At 43.4% G+C, this 23,599-nt stretch overlaps 1 protein-coding gene across 1 annotated transcript in view; it reads left to right on the forward strand.

The window, feature by feature from the left end:
• Positions 1-210: 210 nt before the first annotated feature.
• LOC134392916 (cytosolic phospholipase A2 epsilon-like) overlaps positions 211-23,599 on the forward strand; it is a 43,700-nt gene continuing 20,311 nt past the window's right edge. The window contains exons 1-4 of the mRNA XM_063117677.1: positions 211-279; positions 13,067-13,139; positions 14,429-14,565; positions 19,626-19,757. Of these exons, the coding sequence (XP_062973747.1) occupies positions 253-279; positions 13,067-13,139; positions 14,429-14,565; positions 19,626-19,757 (369 nt within the window). The 5' untranslated portion in view covers positions 211-252. The remainder of the gene's footprint in view (positions 280-13,066; positions 13,140-14,428; positions 14,566-19,625; positions 19,758-23,599) is intronic.

Below are 23,599 nucleotides of genomic sequence, written 5' to 3' on the forward strand. Positions count from 1 at the left end.
TAATTTATAGACTGTTAAAATACTGGGAGAATAAAAAGATGTCAGGGGTGGGGCGGCTGGGAAGCTGGAAGTGATTTAATGCAATTTCTCAATCTGAGAGGAGGTGGAGCTCTGAGTCAATGTTTATACACCTGTTCATCCTCCTAAACTGGTTAGAAGGGTTTAATTCTGTTACAAGGATGACTGACAACCTTGGGCTTCAGTATTAAAGTACCATCTGCTGCATCTGAACTGTACACATCAGAGATTTATATGGGTTCATCAGCAAACCTTCTCCAGGTATTTATTTATTTATTATTTATTTATTTATTACATTTTTATACCGCCCAATAGCCGAAGCTCTCAATAGCCGAAGGTAAGAAAAAGTCCTCAATGCCAGACGGTATGTTTTATTTTCTTGATAGAGACACAGCAAACACAAAAACAATAATTGTGGATGGTATTTTGACTGCTGGTTGAATCTGTAGTGGAAAAGACTCTGTGAGCTCAATAGCCAGGTTAGCTATTTAAATGAATGTTTTTCATAAAATAGAGCTAGATCTAAGCTACTGTTTTATAGTGGAATTGAAATGCACTGATAACTGTTGGGGCACAAGCCACATTTCACATACCGCTTTCATAGTGTTACATCCTGCATTTTATTCTACATTGGTAATAATTTGACACAAGGTGTAGATCTGGGCTAATGGACACACAGATTCTGTACTTGTACTTTAACTAGAATTCGACCACATTCTCTTGGCTGTGAAGAGACACCTTTTAAAATTTAACCTTTTAAATTATTTAGTTGTTTGAATGATCCAACAGTCCAGCAGAGCTCTTCTGGGTGGTCCGGGGGCTGCTAACATCCTCCCCAGCAAATGGGCCCCTGGCCCCGTTGAGGACCCGCTGTGACCTTTTTGCATCACACTTTGAGGACAAGATCGCTTCTCTCCGAAGCGAGTTTGACATTGTTATTAGTGCAGCTCCAGTTGAGGTGTCCTATGCCACCATCTGCCCCATTTTGTGGGATCAGTTATTGTGGCCTGATGATGTGGACAAGGTGCTTGCAGCAATGCGACCAACCACTTGCCCTCTCGATCCCTGTCCCTCCTGTCTTATAAAAGCAAGCTGAGGGGGTCTGACTGGGTGGGTCCAGGGGGTGATAAATGCTTCCCTCTGGGAAGGAGTGGTCCCTGCTGTCCTTAAGGAGGCAGTAGTGCGACCACTCCTGAAGAAGCCCACCCTGGACCCGATGGTATTAAGCAACTACCGCCCACACACCCCTTTTTTAGGGAAGGTACTTGAGAGGGTTGTGGCAGAGCAACTGCAGGCACTCTTGGTGGATATTGATTATCTAGACCCATTCCAGTCTGGGTTCCGATCTGGCTATGGGGCTGAATCAGCCTTGGTCACCCTGATGGATGACCTTTATTGAGAGAGGGAAAGGGGGGATGCAACCCTGTTAATCCGCTCAATCTCTCATTGGCTTTTGATACCATTGACCATGGTATCCTCCTGGATCGACTCTGTGGGATGGGCATTGCAGGCATTGTGCTACAGTGGTTTCAGTCCTACCCACGGGGACATTTTCAGAGAGTAGCATTGGGTGACCACTCCTCGGCCCCTCGGCAATTGAGCTATGGGGTGCCTCAGGGCACCATCTTGTCCCCAATGTTAGTTAACATCTATATGAAGCCATTGGGAACTGTCATTAGGGGATTTGTAGCTAAATGCCATCAATACGCTGATGACACACAGCTCTATCTCCCTGTGACAACTGAATCAGGTGAGGCTGTGCAGGTCCTGGACCAGTGCCTAGACTCAGTAATGGGCTGGATGAGGGCCAATAAACTGAAACTGAATCCTGGCAAGATGGAAGCCCTGTGGGTGAGTGGTTCCCGAGTCTGGGAGATAGGCTCATTGCCTGTTCTGGATGAGGTTGCACTTTTTCTGAAAGATCAGCTTTGTAGTTTGGGGGTATCCTTAGATCCATCTCTGTTGCTGGAGGCTCAAGTTGCTTGAGGCTCAAGTGGCCACTGCAGCTCAGAGTGCCTTTTACCATCTTCAGCTTGTTTGCCAACTACAGCTTCTCCTGGACAGGGATAGCTTGGCCATGGTGGTACAGGCATTGGTAACCTCAAGATTGGATTACTGCAACGCGCTCTATGTGGGGCTGCCCTTGAAGCTGCTCTGGAAGCTGGAGCTAGTGCAGAATGCTGCAGCTCGTCTGTTGTCTGGAGCTGGCCCTTTCCAGCATGTAACTCCTCTGCTGAGGGAACTGCACTGGCTGCCTATTTGCTACTGGGCCAGGTTTAAGGTTCTTGTAGTTGTGTACAAAGTCCTAAACAACTTGAGACCAGGATACATGAGAGAGTGCCTTCTCTCCTACCAACCTGCCTAGTCACTGAGGTCATCCGAGGGCATGCTCCTGGTGGTTCCACATAGACCCATCCTCCAATTGGCGTCCACCAGGGGAAGAGGCTTGATGGTGGTAGCCCCCCTCCTATGGAATTCCCTGCATCTGGAGGACAGGAAGGCGTCAACTTTGTATTCCTTTCGGCACCTCCTGAAAACGTCATTATTCCAGGAAGCCTTTCCTTAATGACCAGCCGCGGTTCACTTCTTTTAAAATCTATTTTTAAAGTGTTTTATTCTGTTTTTATTCTATTTTATCTTGTACACCACTCTGAAATTTTGAATGGGGAGTGGTACATAAATATTGTAAATAATCATAAATAATTGTGAAATATGGTACAACTCAAAAATGATTTTAAAAACAAGAGCAATTTGTTTGTAACTTAGATCCACTATGCTTCTTTTTACCCTGCCTAGGTCCCAAACACTCAAACAAATCCATATGGAAATGGAGCCACAAAGAAGAGGTGCCATCCCATTGAAATTCCATATGTGGCTGAATGGCAGGTACTAGACAATGAAAATGCTTTTATGGTGAGAGGAATGCATGGAGTACTAGTTCTGCAGTGCTACTTTTGTCTTTATGCCTCAGTATACTCCTTGAATCCTTAAATCTGATCTCTTGGCTGGGGATGATGGGAGTTGTAGTCCAGCACACCTGGAAGACACTAGGTTGATGGGGTCTCTCTCTCTCTCTCTCTCTCTCTCTCTCTCTGTGTGTGTGTGTGTGTGTGTGTGTGCGAATGTATTACATAGCAGTTGCATTTCGACCAATTTTCTACACTGTTTATGGTACAACCAACACAAGCTGTTTGCTATTTGTTTTGGGGGTGTCAAATGTTTCCTTCAGGGAGCATAACATATTTTTTTCCAGCATCCACTCAGTGATCATTGGAGGAAATGTGATCCTTTTCCCATCTAGCAGGTCTGTTGTGATTCAGAAAGCTACGTGGAACGCATTCTGCAAATTCAAGAAGCATCTAAATCACGCCTGTGAGACCACTGATGACAAGCTACACGGTGCCCTCACACTGTCCTCCTGTTGTGATTCTGTTAAGAGGGGATTTAAGAGAGGGGCAGCTTCATATTTGGCGTTAGATTTCTCCTCGGGACCCTTGCTAAGCCCTTTTCAGACCTTTCCAAACAGTTTAGAGAGAAACACTCTGAAAGGGCTCTTGACATCCTCTTGAGCTGCAGTGCTGGTTTCCTTAGTTTTTGCTATGAGACTAGCAGTGGAGGCTGGTGGCTCCAATTTTGATGGGGCTGTGAATGCATTCTGGATTTCAGTCAGAACTGGCCAGAACTCTAAAAGAGCGATCCAAGTGCTGAACTCTATCCCCCAAATTGGTCCAACAATTGGATAGCTCCTTTAGAGTTCTGACTGGTTCCAACTGAAACACAGGATGGATTAACAGCCCCATGAAATCAGAGCCACCAGCCTCCACTGGAAAGTAGTCTGTTTCATCTCCTGGGTAAATTTATCTCTTGGCAGGCCTAACGCCCCTGTTGTTTCAGTGCCAAAACACCCTTCAATGCACCATTAAAAGGGAGTGGAGGAAGGAAAGAGCAGCAGGGTCCTCTCTCTCCAAAGCATGGCTGTTCACCTGTTATACAAGTTCTTGCCCTAGGGACGAAATCCAATCAGCCCCTAAGCATGACTCCACACTTTCAGCGACAGAGGGTTCAAAAGCGCTTTATTGATTAGTAATCAAGGTCTGGTCTCTTCAAAGGGAGCAGTCAGACAGAGACATTGGGAATTCAGCACAGCATTTCAAACCTGCAAAGGGCAGGACCCAGTAGCAGCATGAGCCAATCAGAATGTAACACTGGGGCATAGCTAATTTCTATTAAACAATCTCCTTTGGCCCACTCTAAGCAAAGTTACTGTAACCTAACCTCTGCTCTACTGTAAGCTAACTTTTGCACTGGAGCCGAGACTATGTTTTCATTAGATAAGACAGACACAAGGAGACATCCAAGGAGAATACTCAAGGAGGCGCTTTCGCATACATGATGCTTCATTTGCTGCTTAATGGCTGCTTCATAGCTTCCTTTAGAAAATGGAGGCACCTATGCTAACACACCCCTCCATTGTGAATTGATTGGATATTATTTCATTATGAATGGATTGGCTAGAGTAATGGAATATTGGTCTATATAGCAATGGATTAATATGTTGGTTTTTCTTTCTCTTCCATTCAATTTTTTGAAAACTTAAGTTCTTTCCATATGAAGAAATACCTGGATTTTGTAAATTCCTATCTAAAATGCACCAAAATGAAAATCTGTCAGTATAGGCTTCTCCTACATCCACATTTTAAAGGCTAAACTTTGGACCTTAAAGGCTTTTTGGCTGTGTTGCACATGGTAATTGCAGGAAGAATCCAGCCTAAATTGACCTACACATCAGAATTACGTTCAAATGCAACTGCTCTTAAATGCTGTATGAAGTATGCCTACTGCAGTTATACAGAACAACAAAATACTCTCTCGGATCTGAGTTTATTTATTTATATCCCACCTTTTGCCCAATGCTGTGCCTCAAGGCAGCATTACAAGAATTAAAACATATACATTTAAGACCTATAAATTTAAATATATAGAAATTAAAAATAAATTAAATAAGTTCCAGTATTAAAACATGTAAACATTTAAAATGACAATTATTAAAAGTCCTTGACACTGCCGGAACAAAAAAGTTTTTGCCTGCCTCCTTTAAAAAAAATAAATAAATCGTCTTACAAGTCCTTTGTACAGAGAAAAGGAACCCAGCCACTGCCTCTGTTGCTGGTTTGTTCATACCAGTTAGATGGTAGTGTCAATTAGTATTCATCTAAGATTATTAAAAAGATAAAATAAGCAGCTTCAGCAATGAAGAACAGCATATTTGTGCTTGCAAATAACCAGTTTGGAGAAAGAGATCATAATCACGCCCCACTTTCTTTGGAGCTGTTCCAGAGACTTTCGATGTCGTTTCCAGCTTTGAGAGGAACGAACTTGGTCAACTGTAGTTGGGCTGCTGATTGAGAACTTAACGTGGTCTGGAGCCATTATAGTGTAGACCATTTCAGACTAGTCAAGCATTATGGCACTTGCAAGGAGAACATGCAACAATGTGTTGCAGTATAACCTCAGCCGCTAATTGTGAAATACGGGACAACTCAAAAATAATTTTAAAAACAAGAGCAAATGCTTTGTAACTTAGATCCACTAAGCTTCTTTTTACCCTGCCTAAGACTCAGACAGTCTATGGGGGGTCTGTCTATTTTTCTTGTTAAATTTTAATTAATCATTTCAGACTAGCACTTGCAAGGGGAACCTGCAACAAAGGCCTAAGGTTTATTCCAGGATCATCCCTGCCTGCTCCCTGGATATTCTGTGTGTCATTTATATTTATTTATTTATTTATTTATTTATTACATTTATATTCTGCCCCACAGTCGAAGCTCTCTGGGCAGTTTACAACAGTTAAAAATAGTAAATATGAACAGGGATGAAGGGCTTGGTCCCTTGTCTTTCGATATTGGCTAAAGGTTATATATGCCAATTCATCCCAAAGCTATCTTTACCTTTTGCAAAGGGATGTTTTTACCAGTTCATGGTATAAAGGTTTTACTGACAAATTGTGCATATTAGGTCTATCAATGGATTTTCTACATACACAAGATTACTCTGTGGTAAAATCCATAGTAGAACAACAGATTAAAGATATAGATTTTCAATATGCTATGACAAAGGCACGCAGTTCCTGCTCTCCAATACACTCTGGTCTAATTTTTGAATTTCCCAGATATGCTAGATATCTGGACTATTTGACCATCCCCAAGTACCGACATGCTTTCACAAGGGCTAGATTTAACTGCCTTACTTCTGCAATCTTGGAAGGGCGTTATCAGGGCATCCCATATGAGGCACGCTTGTGTCCCTGTGGTGACAAAGCAGTTGAAACACTAGCCCATGTTTTTTTCCAATGTAGCTTCCATAGGGAGGAGAGAAATAGATTTCTTGGCCCTCTTATGAGAAAATGCCCTGGAAGGACACCCAAACAGTATTTGGAATATTTTCTGGCAGGTACAAACAAGTTAACAACAGAGTTAGTGGCTAAGTTCCTCCTCTCCATACAAAGGAATCCCAAATTGATCTTATCTTAATTGTAACTTCTATCCCACGCTGCTGTTGCTTATCTTTTGTACTAGGTGTTCTAACCATGCCCATATATTTTAAATATGTGTATGTTTTAAATAACTCTTTTAGCCTGTTTGTATAATGAACTAATGACTGTGATTTTACGTTTTTAAATTAATGATTGTTGGTATAGTTGGTATAGTTTCTATTGGGTCTGTGACCACATAATAAAATGTATGTAACTCCGTGCTCAGGGTGAAAGAGATTTGACGCTCCTGCCCTCAGTGGTCAGAGGCCAGAATATTTCATGTGCTAGTGGTCTTCAACTGGTCCAGACCCAGGATCCACCTCGGATTCCCAACCTGCAGCATGGGTCCCACTTTCCCAATTTTAATAACTATGCCTATATATTTTAAATATGTGTATGTTTTAAATAACTCTTTTAGCCTGTTAAACAAAAGACTGTGATTTTATGGTTTTAAATTAATGATTGTTGGTATTGCTTTTATTGGGTCTGTGACCACATAATAAAAATCTGAATCTTGGAACAGGGATGACCCCAGGAAGATCCTGGGCTAAACCTTAGGTCTAGCTAAGGCCAAAGTGTTGCAGTATAACCTCAGCTAATAACAGAAGTGCTTCTGTTTGGGGTGCCAGCCAGCCAGTATTCTCTGGGATACTATACACTATTAGGGGCTCAAGTAAACCAATTCACTCCTCCCAGTTTTCTTTTTCCAACTGACATTCACCATTCTGTGGCTCCTGAAGGACATTGAGCATGCACAGTCCTCCTTGAGCATCTTTATTTATTTATTACATTTTTATACTGCCCAATAGCCGAAGCTCTCTGGGCAGTTCACAAAAATTAAAACCATAATAAAGCAATCAACAGATTAAAAACACAAATACAAAATACAGTATAAAAAGCACAACCAGGATAAAACCATGCAGCAAAAATTGATATAAGATTAAAATACAGAGTTAGAACAGTAAAATTTAAATTTAAGTTAAAATTAAGTGTTAAAATACTGAGAGAATAATACCGCCTTAAGCATTGCCAGGAGAAAGGATAGAGACAAACTTTAAGGGTTGTTAATGACTAGGGCTGTGCACAGACCCCCCGATCCACTCTGGATCCCGATCCACAACTTCTGGATCGGGTCTGCTCCTCCCTGCGCCGATCTGCCTAGGGTCCGTTCTGCTCAGTGGCGGGGCTCTGGATCCGGATCGGAGCTTTGTGTTTTCCCCCATAGACTTGCATTGAAAATAAAACACCTATAACTTTTTTACTTTTAAAGTTAGAAACCTCAAAATTGGCACCATGACAGCTAATCCATGTATCCACATTCATGGCCAGTTTGAAGCAAATCCAAGCATTCAGTGATTTTTGGCGAATATGTAAAAATCTCCCACCCCATTTTCAGAAATGCAAATATCTCTGACATTTTTCAAGATAAAAACTTGAAAATGGGCACTATCCCAGCTTCTGCCTAGATCCACATTCTTGCCAAGTTTCAAGGAAATCCAAGCATGCCCTAATGATTTTTGGGGAATTTAAAAAAATATTCCCTCACCCCATTTACAGAAATGCAAATATCTCAGGGATTTTTCCAGATACAGACCTGTAAGTAGGCACCCTGAGAGCTTCCACCAAGATTGTTATTCATGGCCAGTTTGAAGGAAATCAGAGCATCCCCTGATTTTTGGCAAACATTTAAAATAATATCCCCCACCCCATTTTCAGAAATGCATCTATCTCAGGGATTTTGGAAGCTGCAGACAGCTAAATGGGCTTCTAAATAAATAGATCCCTATTCATGGCCATTTGAAAGGAAATTCCAACATGTCCTGAATTTGGGTGAATATTTAAAGGTAAACCTAAATAGAATCTTCAACACTTCAAAAATTAGCAAGGAACTTCAACAGGGTGAGCGCAGCAGCAATGGGCCTGCCTTTTCATCACCAGGATGAAGGACTAATGCCCTGAGTCAAAGCAAGACACACACAAACCAGCCCTGTGAGGTGGGCACAGAAGAGGAGAGGCAGCAGCAGGCAGCAATGGCTATGCCCCTGAAGCACTGGGAGCATGCATGCAAGAGGCTTGTTGGGTTGTTGACCCACACAGCCCATCTACATCACCCAGGCACCAGGAGGGCAGACAGGTGATACATACACAATGTACTACTAAGACATAGATCTATGGGGAAGTGGGCAAAGACAGGCATGCAGGCGGGCAGAGAGGCGGGCACAGGCAGGTGGGCAGGCAGGCAGGCAGAGAGGTGGGCACAGGCAGGCATTAAGGAGCTAGTACATTGCACAGGTAAGCCATAGATCTCTGGGAATCTCCTAGCAGATCCCGCTACCCCACAATGATGGCTCCCAGGCAGAGGAGGTGGGCAGGCAGGCAGGGAGGCGGGCACAGGTGGGCAGAGAGGTGGGCACAGGCAGACAGGCAGAGAGGTGGGCACAGGCAGGCAGGTGGACACTAAGGAGTTAGTACATTGCACAGGTAAGCCATAGATTTCTGGGAATCTCCCAGCAGATCCCGCTACCCCACAATGGTGGCTCCCAGGTGGAGGAAGTGGGCAGGCAGGCAGAGAGTCAGGCAGGCAGACAGTTGGGCATTAAGGAGCTAGTAAATTGCACAGGCAAGCCATAGATCTCTGGGGGAGTGTACCTCCCATTCCTGTTGGAGAACAACAGCCAAATCCCGAAGTGCTGGTGAAGTCAAGGAGTCACATGAGTAAATGTGTGAGGTGGCTTCTCAAAGCCAGGAGCTGAGATAGGAGCAGCCCAAGGATATCACTGTGAGCAAGTAACCTTTGAGAAGTGGAAACCCAGGACAGTTGAGTGGACACATGTTACGTTGCTCCAGGAAGGAAGCCTCAAACCCAAGTATTGAAATTGCAACAAGGCCTATGTTGGACAGTGGACGTGCCTGCCGTATGTCTTCTGTCAAGAGAGGTCACAGAACTATCCAAAGGAGAACCAGTGGACTGTGGAAGTCTACCTCCTGTTCAGGTTGGAGAACAGTAGCCCAATGCCAAAGCGCTGGTGAAGTGAAGGAATGGCATGAATTGCAGTGTGAGGTTGCTTCTCAAAGCCAGGAGCCCAGACAGGAGCACCCAACTGAACTGACCATCAGGAACTATGCTCAGTGAAGACACAGCAACAAGGCCTATGTTGCACAGTGGACGTGCCATGTGTCTTCTGTCAAGAGAGGTGGCAGAACTACACAAAGGAGAACCAGTGGACTGCTGGAGACTAACTCCTATTCAGGTTGCTGAACTGGGCAAAGCCAAAGTAATGGTGAAGTGAAGAAGTGGCACGAGTTGAAGTGTCAGGTAGCTTCTCAAAGCCAGGAGCCCAGACAGGAGCACCCAACAGAGCTGACCGTGAGAAACTACACTCAGCGAAGCAAGAGTACAGGCAAGGTCACCCATGCTACATTGCCCCAGAAAGGAATTCTCAAACCCAACTTCTAAATCAGAAAGAAAGTGAAGTTAAGGATAGGCAACAACCAGTAACCACAGCAGCACTACTGCAAGCGCCTCCTGGTTATGGGATTCCTTGCATCCAGAAACTTGCCCATCTGTTTCTCAAGATGACTGCAGGGATCACCTGCAGGAGGAGGGATGTACAGCATTGGTGGAAAAGTGGATGATCTGCCAAGAGAGCCTGAAGAACTGTGACAAACCTCCAAAGGGCAACCACTGGACTGCGGAAGTCTACCTCCCGTTGCTGTAGGAGAACAGCAGCCCAATCCCAAAGTGCTGGTGAAGTCAATGAGTGGCACGAGTTGCAGTGTGAGGTAGCTTCTCAAAGCCAGGAACCCAGACAGGAGCACCCAACTGAACTGACCATCAGGAACTATGCTTGGTGACAAAACAGCACAGGCAAGCTCTTCCATGGTTGCCTGATGTGGCTCTACAAATGGGGCACTTTTCCTAGCCTCAAAAAGCGAATGGTGGGAACAAGTTGTAGAAGTGGGAATGTCTGCCTGCTTCTTCTGCTGCTGCTGTTGCTTCCAACCCAGCTCAGGACTGGCCCATTTGATTTTCACAGCAGGAGGGGCAGCCTGGCTACTGGTGGTGGTGCCAGGCATTGCCTTGCTCCCTGCTTGCACCTCACCCAACCACAGATGGGCGTGTAGTGTGGTGCTTTGCCCTCACTTTTTGTGTGCTTCTGCAGTGTGAGCAAAGCAAATACAGTCACACAGACACACACACAGTCACAAACTCTGCCTACAGCTTCTGCAGAGGCTCATGATGATGCTGATGCCCACCCAGGCAAGAAGTGTGCTGCTTTAGGGGAAGATTCAGCCTGCCTACGACTACTGTGGTAGTAATGAAGAGATAGCCTGACTTGACTGAATTGGATAAAGACTTTAACAGCCTGCCTGTATGTAAGACGAAGAAGGCATCGCCTTACTGAAAGAAGGATTGAATGATTCCTTTGGCTTCCTTGCTTCAGAGTTGATTTTGTGAACTGAAACGCAGCCACTAAATAATAAAAATGATAATAATAATAATAATAATAATAATAATAATAATAATAATAATAACAACAACAACTTTTAAAAAGAAAAAGCCTGCCTGCCTGACCTATAGTCTGCCAACTGAAGGAGGGGTGAAATTAAAGGGAGGGGTGCCGCTTGTCACTCCCCCAAGGGCTTGAGGGTGGGGTATCCCAGCAGGGGCAGATTGCCTTTGAGAAAGACCAGCTGCTCCACCAAGTCCGGCTCCAAGCAAGCCATAGAGAACACCCTCTCGCTTGGAACACTGGTGGGTTGGCAGCTGAGTCAATCACTGGCCACCCACGCCAGGCCAAATCTGGTGGTGGGATGACCAGTACGCCAGGGGATCCATGGAGCAGTCCTCCATCGGCTCTGCCAGGTAATGCTGCACGGTGGTTGCAGCATCATCCTGGCTGGTGGCTGGGGCAGGTCTCTGCCCAACCACTGCATGCAGAGCCTGTGCCCAATACCCCTGTCCTGTGCTCCTGCTGGGAGGAATGAAGGTGAGGTTGAGGCGGCTGCTGCTGCTGCTGCTGCTGCTGCTGTGGGAAGTGATGGCCTTCTCCTCTGCCTCACTCTGCCCTACCCCCTTGGCCCGTGCTGCCCGCACTTGGCCCACGAGCATTCCCACCCAGTGCTGCCTGGAATTTGGCCCACAAAGCCCATCCTTCAGAAGAGGGTCGCACATGGTGGCCAACATGTAGACCCTGTCTTTCTGGATGGGCTCCAGCCTCCTCGTCAGGCCATCCCTCAGCCTAATCACCACTTTGTGTACCTCAGGCACGAAGCGCTTCCCAGTGACGGGATCCCTGTGCTCCAGAAACTCGCCCATCTGTTTCTGGAGATGCCTGCATACAGGGATCACCTGGCTGAGGAGGGCAGAGCTGGTGCTCAGGGTCTCGGTGGCCTCAAGGAACGGCTTGAGGACCACCACCAGCTGGGACATGGCCTCCCACTGCCTGTAGGCCAATGTCCCCGACCCTGAACATCTCGTGGATGGCATGCTGTTGCTCCACCATACGCTCCAGCATGAGGTAGGTGGAGTTCCAGCGTGTCACCACGTCTTTTTGCACTTAACAAGCAGTGCACAGCAAACACACTCACACAATCACACACAGTCCCAACAAATACATCCACACAGAGTAAGAGAGAGAAAGAGAAGATAGATTTTTTAAAAAATTCTTTGTTTTAATCTTCTTTTATATAGAAGAAATAAGGAAAATGAATAAACACAGTCACAGAACACAGGGTTTAAAAGAGAGGGGGAAGGGGTGGTGGTGGTGGTGATTGGGAAACCAAACCAACAAACAAACACTCCAAAAATGAACAATTATAAATTTATAAATCAAACTAAGGCAAAACACACAGCACAGGAAAGGTAAGCAAGAAGTCAGAAAAAAACAACCACCCCCCAAGCTAAATCCTATATCCTCCAAACGCAGCTGCAGCACAGAACTAACTAACTCCTATCTCCACGAAGTCCAACCCCACAAAGAGAGAAAGGGAAAACTGTGTCTGGGTGGGTCTGCCTTAGTCCCCCCTCCAACATTGGGATTGGAGGATGCTTCACATCAGGTGATCACTTATCATGATTGGGTGTTGAATCTGTCAATCAAGGTGGAAAAAAAGTGCTTCCCCCCTCCCGCTTTTAACCATTCTAAAGAAATTAATAGCAAGCAGAGTGCATGACGAAACCTTCTGAAAATCGGCACAAATGACTCCCAATGATCACTCTCTAAGCACAGTAAGTTTCAAAGATGTAGCTTGAAAAACAAAAAAGTTATATGCAGCGCTTAGTTCATGCCATGCAATCCTAAGGGGGAAAAATGGCAGGTGGATCGCTCTGCTACAAGCGGAGCGCTCCGCTTGTGGCCGCCCCACTTCATTATGCTTCGCTACCCCTGACTCGCTTCTCCTCCACCTTTAATAGAAATGAATCAAGCTACTCCAATGCCGCTTCTATGACCCTAAGCGAAGTGAACCACAGCCCTATTAATGACTCTTTCTTTCCTTCACATTGTTTTTCAGGCACCGGTACCACCCTTCTGTTTGCTCTCTGTACATATCATACGAATAAGAAATCTCTGGCAAGCAGATGTGTGTGAGTAGTCATAAATCATTTAACTGCTGCCTAGGGCAGGAAGATAGGTTAATATTAATTAAATTTAATTAATCATCTGAATTATTTCCATCATTTAATGGAAGCTACAGTTAGGGTGACCGTATGGAAAGGAGGACAGCACTCCTGTATCTTTAACAGTTGTATAGAAAAGGGAATTTGAGCAGGTGTCATTTGTATGCATGCAGCACCTGGTGAAATTCCCTCTTCATCACAACAGTAAAAGCTGCAGGAGCTCTTCCTTCTTTTGTATCTGGTCAAGCTACAGCAACCACTGCTATGTTGTGCACTGTCTTTACTATTGTTGAAAGATCTGAAGCATCCATTTCCAAATGTTAACCACATGGGAATTTGAAAGAAATTCATGTATGTCAGTGGCAGAGCCTGCTGCTGCAATGCAGTCAATCCCCGCCTCACTCTAGTTATGCTTGGTCTTTTCCCATGCAGTTAATGTTTGAAAAAGTTTCCGGTACGAATTGTCTGCTGCTGTACACTTACATAGACTAAAATGTGCTCACTCCAACACTGAACAAGGTACATTATCCTCTGAACCAGGTCTCTAATTAAATATATAAGCTACAGCAGAATGTTTGACCCAAGTGAGGCAGGGTGGAGGGAGAAACAAGGATGTAACTTTTCAAAAAGTAATCCAATAAACAAGAGTAATGTGTACCTATAAAGTAGAGGTGGGAAACCCATGGCTCTCAACTCCCAGCATGCCTGATCATTGGCCTGATGGGAATTGAAGTCCAATAACATCTGGCAGGCTACAGGTTCTCCACCCCTGCTGTAGGACCATGCTCAGCTTGATTTCCCTAAATGTTCTGTAGACAACTAATACAGGCATTCTTTTTCATGTTATCTATCCCTGTAAGTAGCACTTCGAAAAATCCTGATCTCATGACTACCTAACATTTTGCCAGAAGCGCAGAATATTATTCAACACGGCACAGGTCGAAAAATGGGAATAAAACTGACCTATTTGAAACCATGTTTGGACAAACCTGACCATGAGCATTATATATTCCAAATGACAAACAAAATAGAAAAACATTATTTATTTATTTATTAGATTTATTTACCGCCCCATAGCCGAAGCTCTCTGGGCGGTTTACAAAAGTTAAAAACAGTGAATAGTAAAAAATATACAAAATTTAAAACCATCGAAAATATAAAAACAACAGCATGCGTTAAATCAACACAACAATTCTTTTAACATGAAACATCTATCTCTGCTTTTTTATGTGTATTTTTTTTAAAAAAACATGCAGTAAGCCAAAGTGATTGTTACGTAAGTTTGAGGTTACCAACGGCTTCTTTTCATGATGTTCGGACAAAAACCATCTCAAATTGCGTAAATCCAATCTGGAATGAAACTTTCTTCTTTAGGATTCAGAATATGACTAAGGTAAGGTGCTAATCATCTCTTCACAATGGCAGCTTGTTTGCCTGTATCTACATTTTTCGGCTTTGATGTAGAATTGTATAGTCTTTAATATGTGGGTAGAACATAGTGGTTCTCCAGTCTTCATGGTTGATTATGTCCCAACAGGACATGATTATAACCAACTGTGGTGTAGATTAAGTACATGAGAAAAGCCAAGGGCAAGGGGTGGAAATGGAGAATTTTCATGGAATTATTTATTCATATATGCCAATGTGTTTCAGACTGTTGAAGTTCTTCACAATCTAAAAGAATATATAATACATTATAATATTTACAAGAGTAAGGAATTGTGAAATCATATATACTCATACAATATACTTCAAAAGATTTTAGAACACATTGAAACAAAATATCAAGCTATAGTATAATTTATCATAAAATCTTAATCTTAAACACATCTTAATCACCCACATGTTTAGTTTTTTTTAAACAGTTTTTAATGCTTTATGTGTGTATGCTCTGTGTTTTAAAATTTTAAATTTTGTATATTTGTTTTTATCTCAATTTTAGAATTTCTGTAAACTGCCCAGAGAGCTCTGGCTATCGGGGCGGTATATAAGTGAAATAAATAAATAAATAAAACAATTAAAACATAATAAAACATAATAAAACCAAGAAGTGTATTTTATATTACAAAGTAGATATACTTACTCAGGTAAGAGTTTCAATTTTCTCCAGAGGGAAATAATCTCCTGTGTGGAGAGTTACAGAAGAATGAGTACTTGAGAACAGCTGTTCTTCAAAGCAGTGCCAACAAATGAAGAGATTCATTGAGGCCAAAGAGAGTGGCTGTGTTTAAATAATTATCCACCTTGCCTCCCTTTCCAAAAGAATTCTGTCTGTTTTTTTCTTTATTGTTTCAACTGCTCAAAAAGAAAAGGTCTTTTAGTTTATGAGATGTATCCTTCCAATGTTGTACTAGTGGTGCACCCACAATATCACGTTTGATGTTACTGATGTGTTCCCCTACTCTGATCTTTAGATTCCTAGTAGTTTTCCCTATATATAGTTTTTTGGCAGGGACAACTTGTGCAATATTCTACAAATGTGGTGTTACATGTTGTGAAGTCCTTCAGTATGTATTCTTTTTCATCTACTGCGTTCACAAAATGTTTTAGCTTTAAACAGTATTTGCAGTATTTACAATGACCACAGGGAAAATGTCTAACAAGGGGTCCTAACCCTGGTAGGAGAGTTTGTCTATCATAATTAGTAGTTGTTTTTGATGTATTGCTCCTGACTATCCAGTCACCTATATTTCTAGTTCTTTTGTAAGGCCAGCAATGAGTTGACTATTAGTCAATTGTGTGTTTGATTGACATAACCCCCGCCCTCTCTCCCCCTTCAGTCCTCCCGCTGGTATCCCATTGCAAGTTCTGCCGGCTGGACTAGAGCATCAGCTGCCACTTTGGTCACTTGCCAGGGGACTCTGTAGTCACTTAAAATAACCAACTGTGTGTGACGAAATAGTCAACGGTGCCCGACACATGACACAATAACCAGCGTTTCTTCAAACAATCAGCTCTGCACAGTGTTGGTTATTTGCATTGGTTATTTCAGCCAAATAACCAACCATGGTGTGAAAAGGTCCTGACAGATGACACAATAACCCACCGGTGACTATTTAACCCCCCATTTGTTATTGTGTCGTCCTAACTCAGTCTCTTCTTCTTCTTCTTCTTCTTCTTCTTCTTCTTCTTCTTCTTCTTCTTCTTCTTCTTCTTCTTCATCATCATCATCATCATCATCATCATCATTATTATTTATTACATTTATATACTGCCCCATAGCTGAAGCTCTCTGGGCAGTTTACAAAGATTACAAAGATTAGATTAAAAAGGGAAAGGAAAGGAAAAGGAACCTCTCGTGCAAGCACTGAGTCATTACTGACTCTTGGAGGGACGCCAGCTTTCGCTGACGTTTTCTTGGCAGGCCTTATAGCGGGGTGGTTTGCCGTTGCCTTCCCCGGCCGTTATTACCTTTCCCCAAGCTAACTGGGTACTCATTTTACCGACCTCGGGAGGATGGAAGGCTGAGTCGACCCGAGCCGGCTGCCTGAAACCAGCTTCAGCTGGGATCGAACTCAGGCCGTGGGGAGAGTTTCAGCTGCAGAAACTGCTGCTTAAAAATCAATATACAAAATTTTAAAACAAAAGCATAAAAACAGCTAACATTGAAAACAATTTTTTGGGGATTCTAATTAACTTAGAAGATGCTATAGATATCCCAGCTAGGATTTGTTATGAAGATTTAGCTGTTGTTGCCTCTTGATTCCTGCTACACATACATACAATGACATTTTATATAATCGTTAAGTGATGGTTGGGTAGCGTTCATATCCTTTTGCCAGCCTTTATGCCACTTTACCATTGCATTGCTGTTTTACTCTCATGCGTAAAACAGAACTACTTATTTTACTCCCCATCTTTCTGTACAAGCTGATTGCTCTTCAGTGTCATGTCAAGAGGAAGAAGAAGAGGAGAAACTTATGATGTGGCAGGAAGAGGTGATTGCTCTTGTTGCTCAGAAATTAGGGATCCTCATTTATTCAGTTTGGTCTGCATTTTTGAGCAAACGAATCTGATTCACATTCCCTTACTAATACGTGGATAGGACCACACATGCTTTGGATTATGCACTTGTTGAATTTTGCGATCTAGGCCTCAGCTCAAAAAATATACATAAAAGGTATATAAAAACATGTATTTTAGGATAAAATGCATATTTAACTGACTCTAAATTAGAATGTGTGATTTTGTAATTTAAACAATTCACTAGCTGATGCAGAAAGAGGATGAAACAGACTTACTGACAAAGACTGGAATCAGCGTGGTCCTTGTCAGAAACTAGGACTGCCTTGAGACCTGGGGGTTGTCTTCACAGCGTTGGGTTGGCGCCACCTCCCTCCTCAACTCTGCACTTTCCTTCTCCTGGGGCAGCATTGGGTAATCCCTATGCCAAGGTTGGAGCACAGGGCTTCTGGGCAGTCATCTGGTCCTGGAGCCACCCTTGCTCTCTTCCTGGAGGAAGGTGATCAATCGCTGGTCGCCTTCCACCAGGCCCCACCCCTGTGGTGGCTCCGGATTGACTGCTGAGTGACATTACATGATGGAAGCACCATGTTGAGGTTGCTCCCTTTGAAATATGTACCTGCCCGGACCCTAAGGTCATCCTCAGGGGTCTTTCTCTGTGAGCCCCTGCCAAAGGAAGTGAGGCAGGTGGCTACCAGGAGGAGGGCCTTCTCTGTTGTGGCACCCTGGCTGTGGAATGAGCTCCCTAAGGAGGTTCACCTGGCACCTACACTATATTCTTTCAGATGCCAGGTGAAGACCCTTTTATTCTCTCAGTATTTAATTTTAACTTTGCTGTTTTAAATTTGTATTTTAAAATTATATTTCTGCACTGCTGCTGATTTTATCCTGGTTGTGTTTTATATTGTATTTTATATCATGTTTTTATACTGTTTGTTTTATGTTTTGAATGGTTTTTATTTTGTGTGAACACCCCAGAGAGCTTCGGCTATTGGGCAGTATAAAAATGAAATAAATAAATAAAATGCCAGGGTAAATCTTTTTCAAAACACACCATTGTGGGGAAGCCCCGCAGTGGCTGCGATTCTGAGCCTGCATCATCCAGTCAATGGGGAGCAGATCCACAGCCACCGCGGGGCTTTCCCCACATGTAGACGGATCCCTCAAGTGGTTTAGCAGTGAGATTGTTGGACTGAGACTCGGGAGATCTGGTTTTTTGTCTCTGCTCAGCTATGAAGCTCACTGGGTGACTTTGGGCCAGTTACTGACTCTAAGCCCAACCTACCTCACAGAGTTGTTGTGAGGATAAAGCGCAGAGGAAGAGGACTATGCAAGTCACCTTGGGTTCCTTGCAGGAGGAGAAAAGATGGGATATAAATGAAATAATAAATAAATAAGAACATAAGAAGAGTCATACTGCATCAGACCAAGGGTCCATCTAGTCCAGCACTCTGTTCACACAGTGACCAACCAGCTACCCAAGGGAAACCCCTAAGCAGGACATGAGTGCAATAGCAGCCTCCCACCCATTTTCCTCAGCAATTGGTGTACATGGGCATACTGCCTCTGACATTGGAGGTTGCATAGAGCCATCAGGACTAGTAGCCATCAATTGTTGTTTTGTTGTTTATTCGTTCAGTCGTTTCCGACTCTTTGTGACTTCATGGACCAGCCCACGCCAGAGCTTTCTGTCGGCTGTCGCCACCCCCAGCTCCCCCAAGGTCAAGTCTGTCACCTCCAGAATATCATCCATCCATCTTGCCCTTGGTCGGCCCCTCTTCCTTTTGCCTTCCACTTTCCCTAGCATCAGCCTCTTCTCCAGGGTATCCTGTCTTCTCATTATGTGGCCAAAGTACTTCAGTTTTGCCTTTAATACCATTCCCTCAAGTGAGCAGTCTGGCTTTATTTCCTGGAGTATGGACTGGTTTGATCTTCTTGCAGTCCAAGGCACTCTCAGAATTTTCCTCCAGCACCACAGTTCAAAAGCGTCTATCTTCCTTCGCTCAGCTTTCCTTATGGTCCAGCTCTCGCAGCCATAGGTTACTACGGGGAATACCATTGCTTTAACTATGCAGACCTTTGTTGTCAGTGTGGTGTCTCTGCTCTTAACTATTTTATCAAGACTTGTCATTGCTCTCCTCCCAAGAAGTAAACGTCTTCTGATTTCCTGGTTACAGTCAGCGTCTGCAGTAATCTTTGCACCCAGAAATACAAAGTCTGTCACTGCCTCCACGTTTTCTCCCTCTATTTGCCAGTTATCAATCAAGCTAGTTGCCATAATCTTGGTTTTTTTGAGGTTTAACTGCAACCCGGCTTTTGCACTTTCTTCTTTCACCTTTGTCATAAGCCATCAATAGCCTTTGATAAATGAAGGCATCACCCACAACTGCAAATGCTTGTCTAGATTCACCCATGCATACGGCAATGCTGTCTGTTGTAAAAATGGCTTCTTCCTTTTCTCATTATATTTTTATTTTGCCCTTCTCTCAGAATGTACTCGAAATGAAAGTCTGTGATGACGATAGACCCTTCAGAGATGACCAGCTTTGCACCATCCTTTTTGACATAGCTCAACTCCAACCTGGACAAACAGTTTGCAGACATTTTGAACTGACTCAACAGGTAAGAAACAAAATTATGTGTGATTTGGGTGAGTAGGATACAGCTTCATGAGTGTTTCTATGAAACACCCTGTAATTTATTTTTAATTAGTTTAGTGTACATACATTATTGTTTTACTTTCATCATTGCTCCCCTATAATATTCACCATGCAGAGTAATTTTCCAAACATTTATGAATTTGCCTACAGCAAATTCCTTCCACCCATTCATATTCCTATTTTGCATTTATCAGTTAAACAAGTGTGTTTTGATTTAGAATTGTTTAGTCTTTAATATAGACCCTTTGCTAGAAAAATAGGAAGTCAAGTTAGTTGTAGTGTTCTCAGCCTGTTCCCTCTGGCATTCACACATGCTGGCAAGCTGACATGAGACACTCACATCAGTGAGACTTCTTTTATTGAGGAAATCACATAGTAGACAAGCTTAATATTTTTAAAGTTCATTGTTTTCAACTTTTGTAAACTGCCCAGACAGCTTTGGTTATGGGGTGGTATATAAATGTAATAAATAAATAAATAAATAAAGGTTACAAAGTCTCCAAAACATACTTCAAGCTGAACAATGATAAAAAAGCTTTAGGCTCTTTTTTCTGAAACAATCCTTAAGGCAAACACTCAGAGAGGGTGTGTATGAATAGGGTATGCCAATAACAGCTTTGAGCTTCTCCCAATGCTGCACATGCTAGCATCTCAAAGGGACATGGCCAATCTCCTAAAACAAAGTACCAGGAAAGGTTGATCTGAACCACCAGATCCAGGCACAGAGATCCGTCATGCACTTGTCAATCTCAGCCTACCATTACTGAGCTGACCCCATTACCATGACTTCAGGAAAGGTTAAACCTCAGGCCCAGGAGTCCCATCCTGCTGCTAAGGCACAAACACAGACTCCACATCATATGCAAGTCCAAGTCTATGAAAAGCCTCACTACTTTTCATGGCACAGTTCTTAGAAATCCAAAGTTCAAATAGCAAAGCTTTCATGTGCAGCATGCTTTCAAAGTCCCAAGCGGAGATTGAATCCAAAGCAGGAGGGAGGTCAGGCATTGTGTTGAGAGATGAAACTTAGCAAAGCCTTTTCAGCTTTGCACCAGCCTTTAAGGCCTATTCAGAGTCACTTGACAGACAGGCCCTCTGACCTGTAAACCATGCCCACATGCCAAGAGGGTGGGATGTTACAACCCACTTTGAAGAGCAGCCCCCACGTTTTCCAAAACAGTCTGAAGTTCCAGAGAACCAGCCGCTTCAAGGCTAAGGCAAAGGCCTTGAACCAGCTACTCCCATGGGAACTTCTTACAGAGATAAGCTTGCAAAGAAAATCTGACATTCTCAAACAATTCCCTAATAAATCTAGGCTGACCGTATGTCCGGTTTTGACCGGGCATGTCCGGACATGGGGTTGGGGGGAACCGTGTCGGGGGGGGGGAATCCCCGATTTCCCATTTTTGTCTGGGAAAACAGACATGGTAAAAAATAAATTTAAAAAATACCTGTTTAAGACTCTCCAGGCTTCCATCTGGGTCTCTTCTCCACCGCGGTATACTTGACCAGGCCCCGATGGAAGCCTGGAGGGCCTTAAACTGTGCGTTTCCAAAATGTGGAATTGGCCGGTTTAAGGCATGCCCACCTCATCCATCTGGGGCTCTCCTTGGTCGACGTGGTGATGTCGACCAAGGAGAGCCTCAGATGGACGAGGTGGGTGGAGCTTAAACTGTCCGTTTCCACATTTTGGAAACGCATGGTTTAAGGCTCTCCCGGCTTCCATCGGGGCTTCTCCTTGCTTCTCCTTGCTCCTTGGTTGATGTGGTGACATCGACAAGGAGAGCCCCATATGGATGAGGTGGGCGGAGCTTAAACCAGGCATTTCTGCATTTCAGAAATGCGTGGTTTAAGGCTCTCCTGGCTTCCATTGGGGCCTGTCCTTGGTCGGTGCAGTGATGTTGAACAAGCAGAGGCCTGGATGAAAGCCCAGCAGCTGCCACCATCTGCAGCCACCACCGCCACCACCAGCAGCCACCAGCTGCAGCCCCCAGTGCTGCCAGCTGCAGCCCCCAGCGCCCCCAGCAGCAGCCTCCAGTGCCACCAGCAGCAGCAGCCACCACCAGCTACCACCACCAGCCAGCAGCGTTTCTGTATCCTGGTTATGAATTCTGGAAGATGTAGTCCAATACACTTGGAGGGCACCAGGTTGAAGAATGCTGCTGTAGAGATAGTGAGTTATAGTCACAAGTGGCATGAAAGTAGGGCTTTGAGGGGCGTCCATCCTCTCTTCTCACCATCCTCCCTAAATTGTGCATGTTTATCTGTGGAAAGTGGTTACTAGATGATGATGAGTGTTAGTCAACATTTCAAGAGTCAAAGTGCTTCACATAACTGTTTAAGCAATACAACAGCCCTTTAAGGTAGGCCAATTGTACTAAGAGATTTTATTCTGTTTCTAAGGATTTTTTAATTTTATCTTGCGAAGTTCACTTATTTTGGCTTTCTTTGGAGAAATGGATTGTGCATGGCCCAAAATAACAGTGATTTGCAAAATACAAATGGAAAACAAATTTAACAAAATCTATACATACCTATATTACCATATGAAAAAAAATTATTTAGTTACCGTTTTGTATGACTACATTTGCACAGATTATGCAGATTTTTATAACTAAAATGATAATGTGTTTACATACATTCTAACCATTTTTCCATGCAGAAAACTCTGAGTTATACAATTATTTGCAAGCCTGGTGACATCAGTATTTCACTATATATCAGAAACTGCATTAAAAAAAAACTTTACTATGGGAAAATGACACCAGAAAGCCACTTCATGGGTACATTTCCTCATCCAAAATACTCACATCAACTCACATTAAAGATGGTTCACCACTCTGCCGCAAAGATCATCTTCTTGGCTCGCCGCTCCGACCATGTTACTCCGCTTCTGAAATCTCTTCATTGGCTTCCAATTCACTTCAGAATCCAATATAAACTTCTCCTGCTGACCTTCAAAGCTTTTCACGGTCTAGCTCCTTCCTATCTCTCCTCTCTCATCTCACACTATTGCCCCGCTCGTGCTCTTCGCTCCTCTGATGCCATGTTTCTCGCCTGCCCAAGGGCCTCTACTTCCCTTGCTCGGCTTCGTCCATTCTCTTCTGCTGCCCCTTATGCCTGGAACGCTCTTCCAGAACATTTGAGAACTACAAGTTCAACCGCAGCTTTTAAAGCTCAACTAAAAACTTTTCTTTTTCCTAAAGCTTTTAAAACTTGATGTTGTGCAGACTTCTACTGTTAGTTTTACCCTACCCTGTGCCTGCTTACCCTACCCTGTACCTGTTTGCATTCTCTTCCCCTCCTTATTGTTTTACTATGATTTTATTAGATTGTAAGCCTATGCGGCAGGGTCTTGCTATTTACTGCTTTACTTTGTACAGCACCATGTACACTGATGGTGCTATATAAATAAATAAATAATAATAATAATAATGGTAAATGTTTGTTTCCAAAATTATACAGTGAATTGAACCTAGTGGGCATTTCCCCATATAGAAATACAATTCTATTTGACCATTTTTTAAAGGCATTATGCATTTTATTAACAAGGCAGTTTAAGCTTCATTCTTCAGAATACCATCTTGTTAACAAGGATACTATGCCTTGCACCTTGATACTATGCCATCTCCTTCCATTTGGCATCATGGAAGCTGAACTGTCCTATGAAGATGCAGCCACAGTCCCATTTTGATCCAGCAAAATGCTAACATAGCATGCTAACATACATATACCACTGAAGAAAACTGACATTCACGAAAGCCATCATTTTATATAATTAAATAGTAGCTATCCATCCATGCC

This window comes from Elgaria multicarinata, chromosome 2 (assembly GCF_023053635.1).
Source record: "Elgaria multicarinata webbii isolate HBS135686 ecotype San Diego chromosome 2, rElgMul1.1.pri, whole genome shotgun sequence".
Taxonomy (NCBI): domain Eukaryota; kingdom Metazoa; phylum Chordata; class Lepidosauria; order Squamata; family Anguidae; genus Elgaria; species Elgaria multicarinata.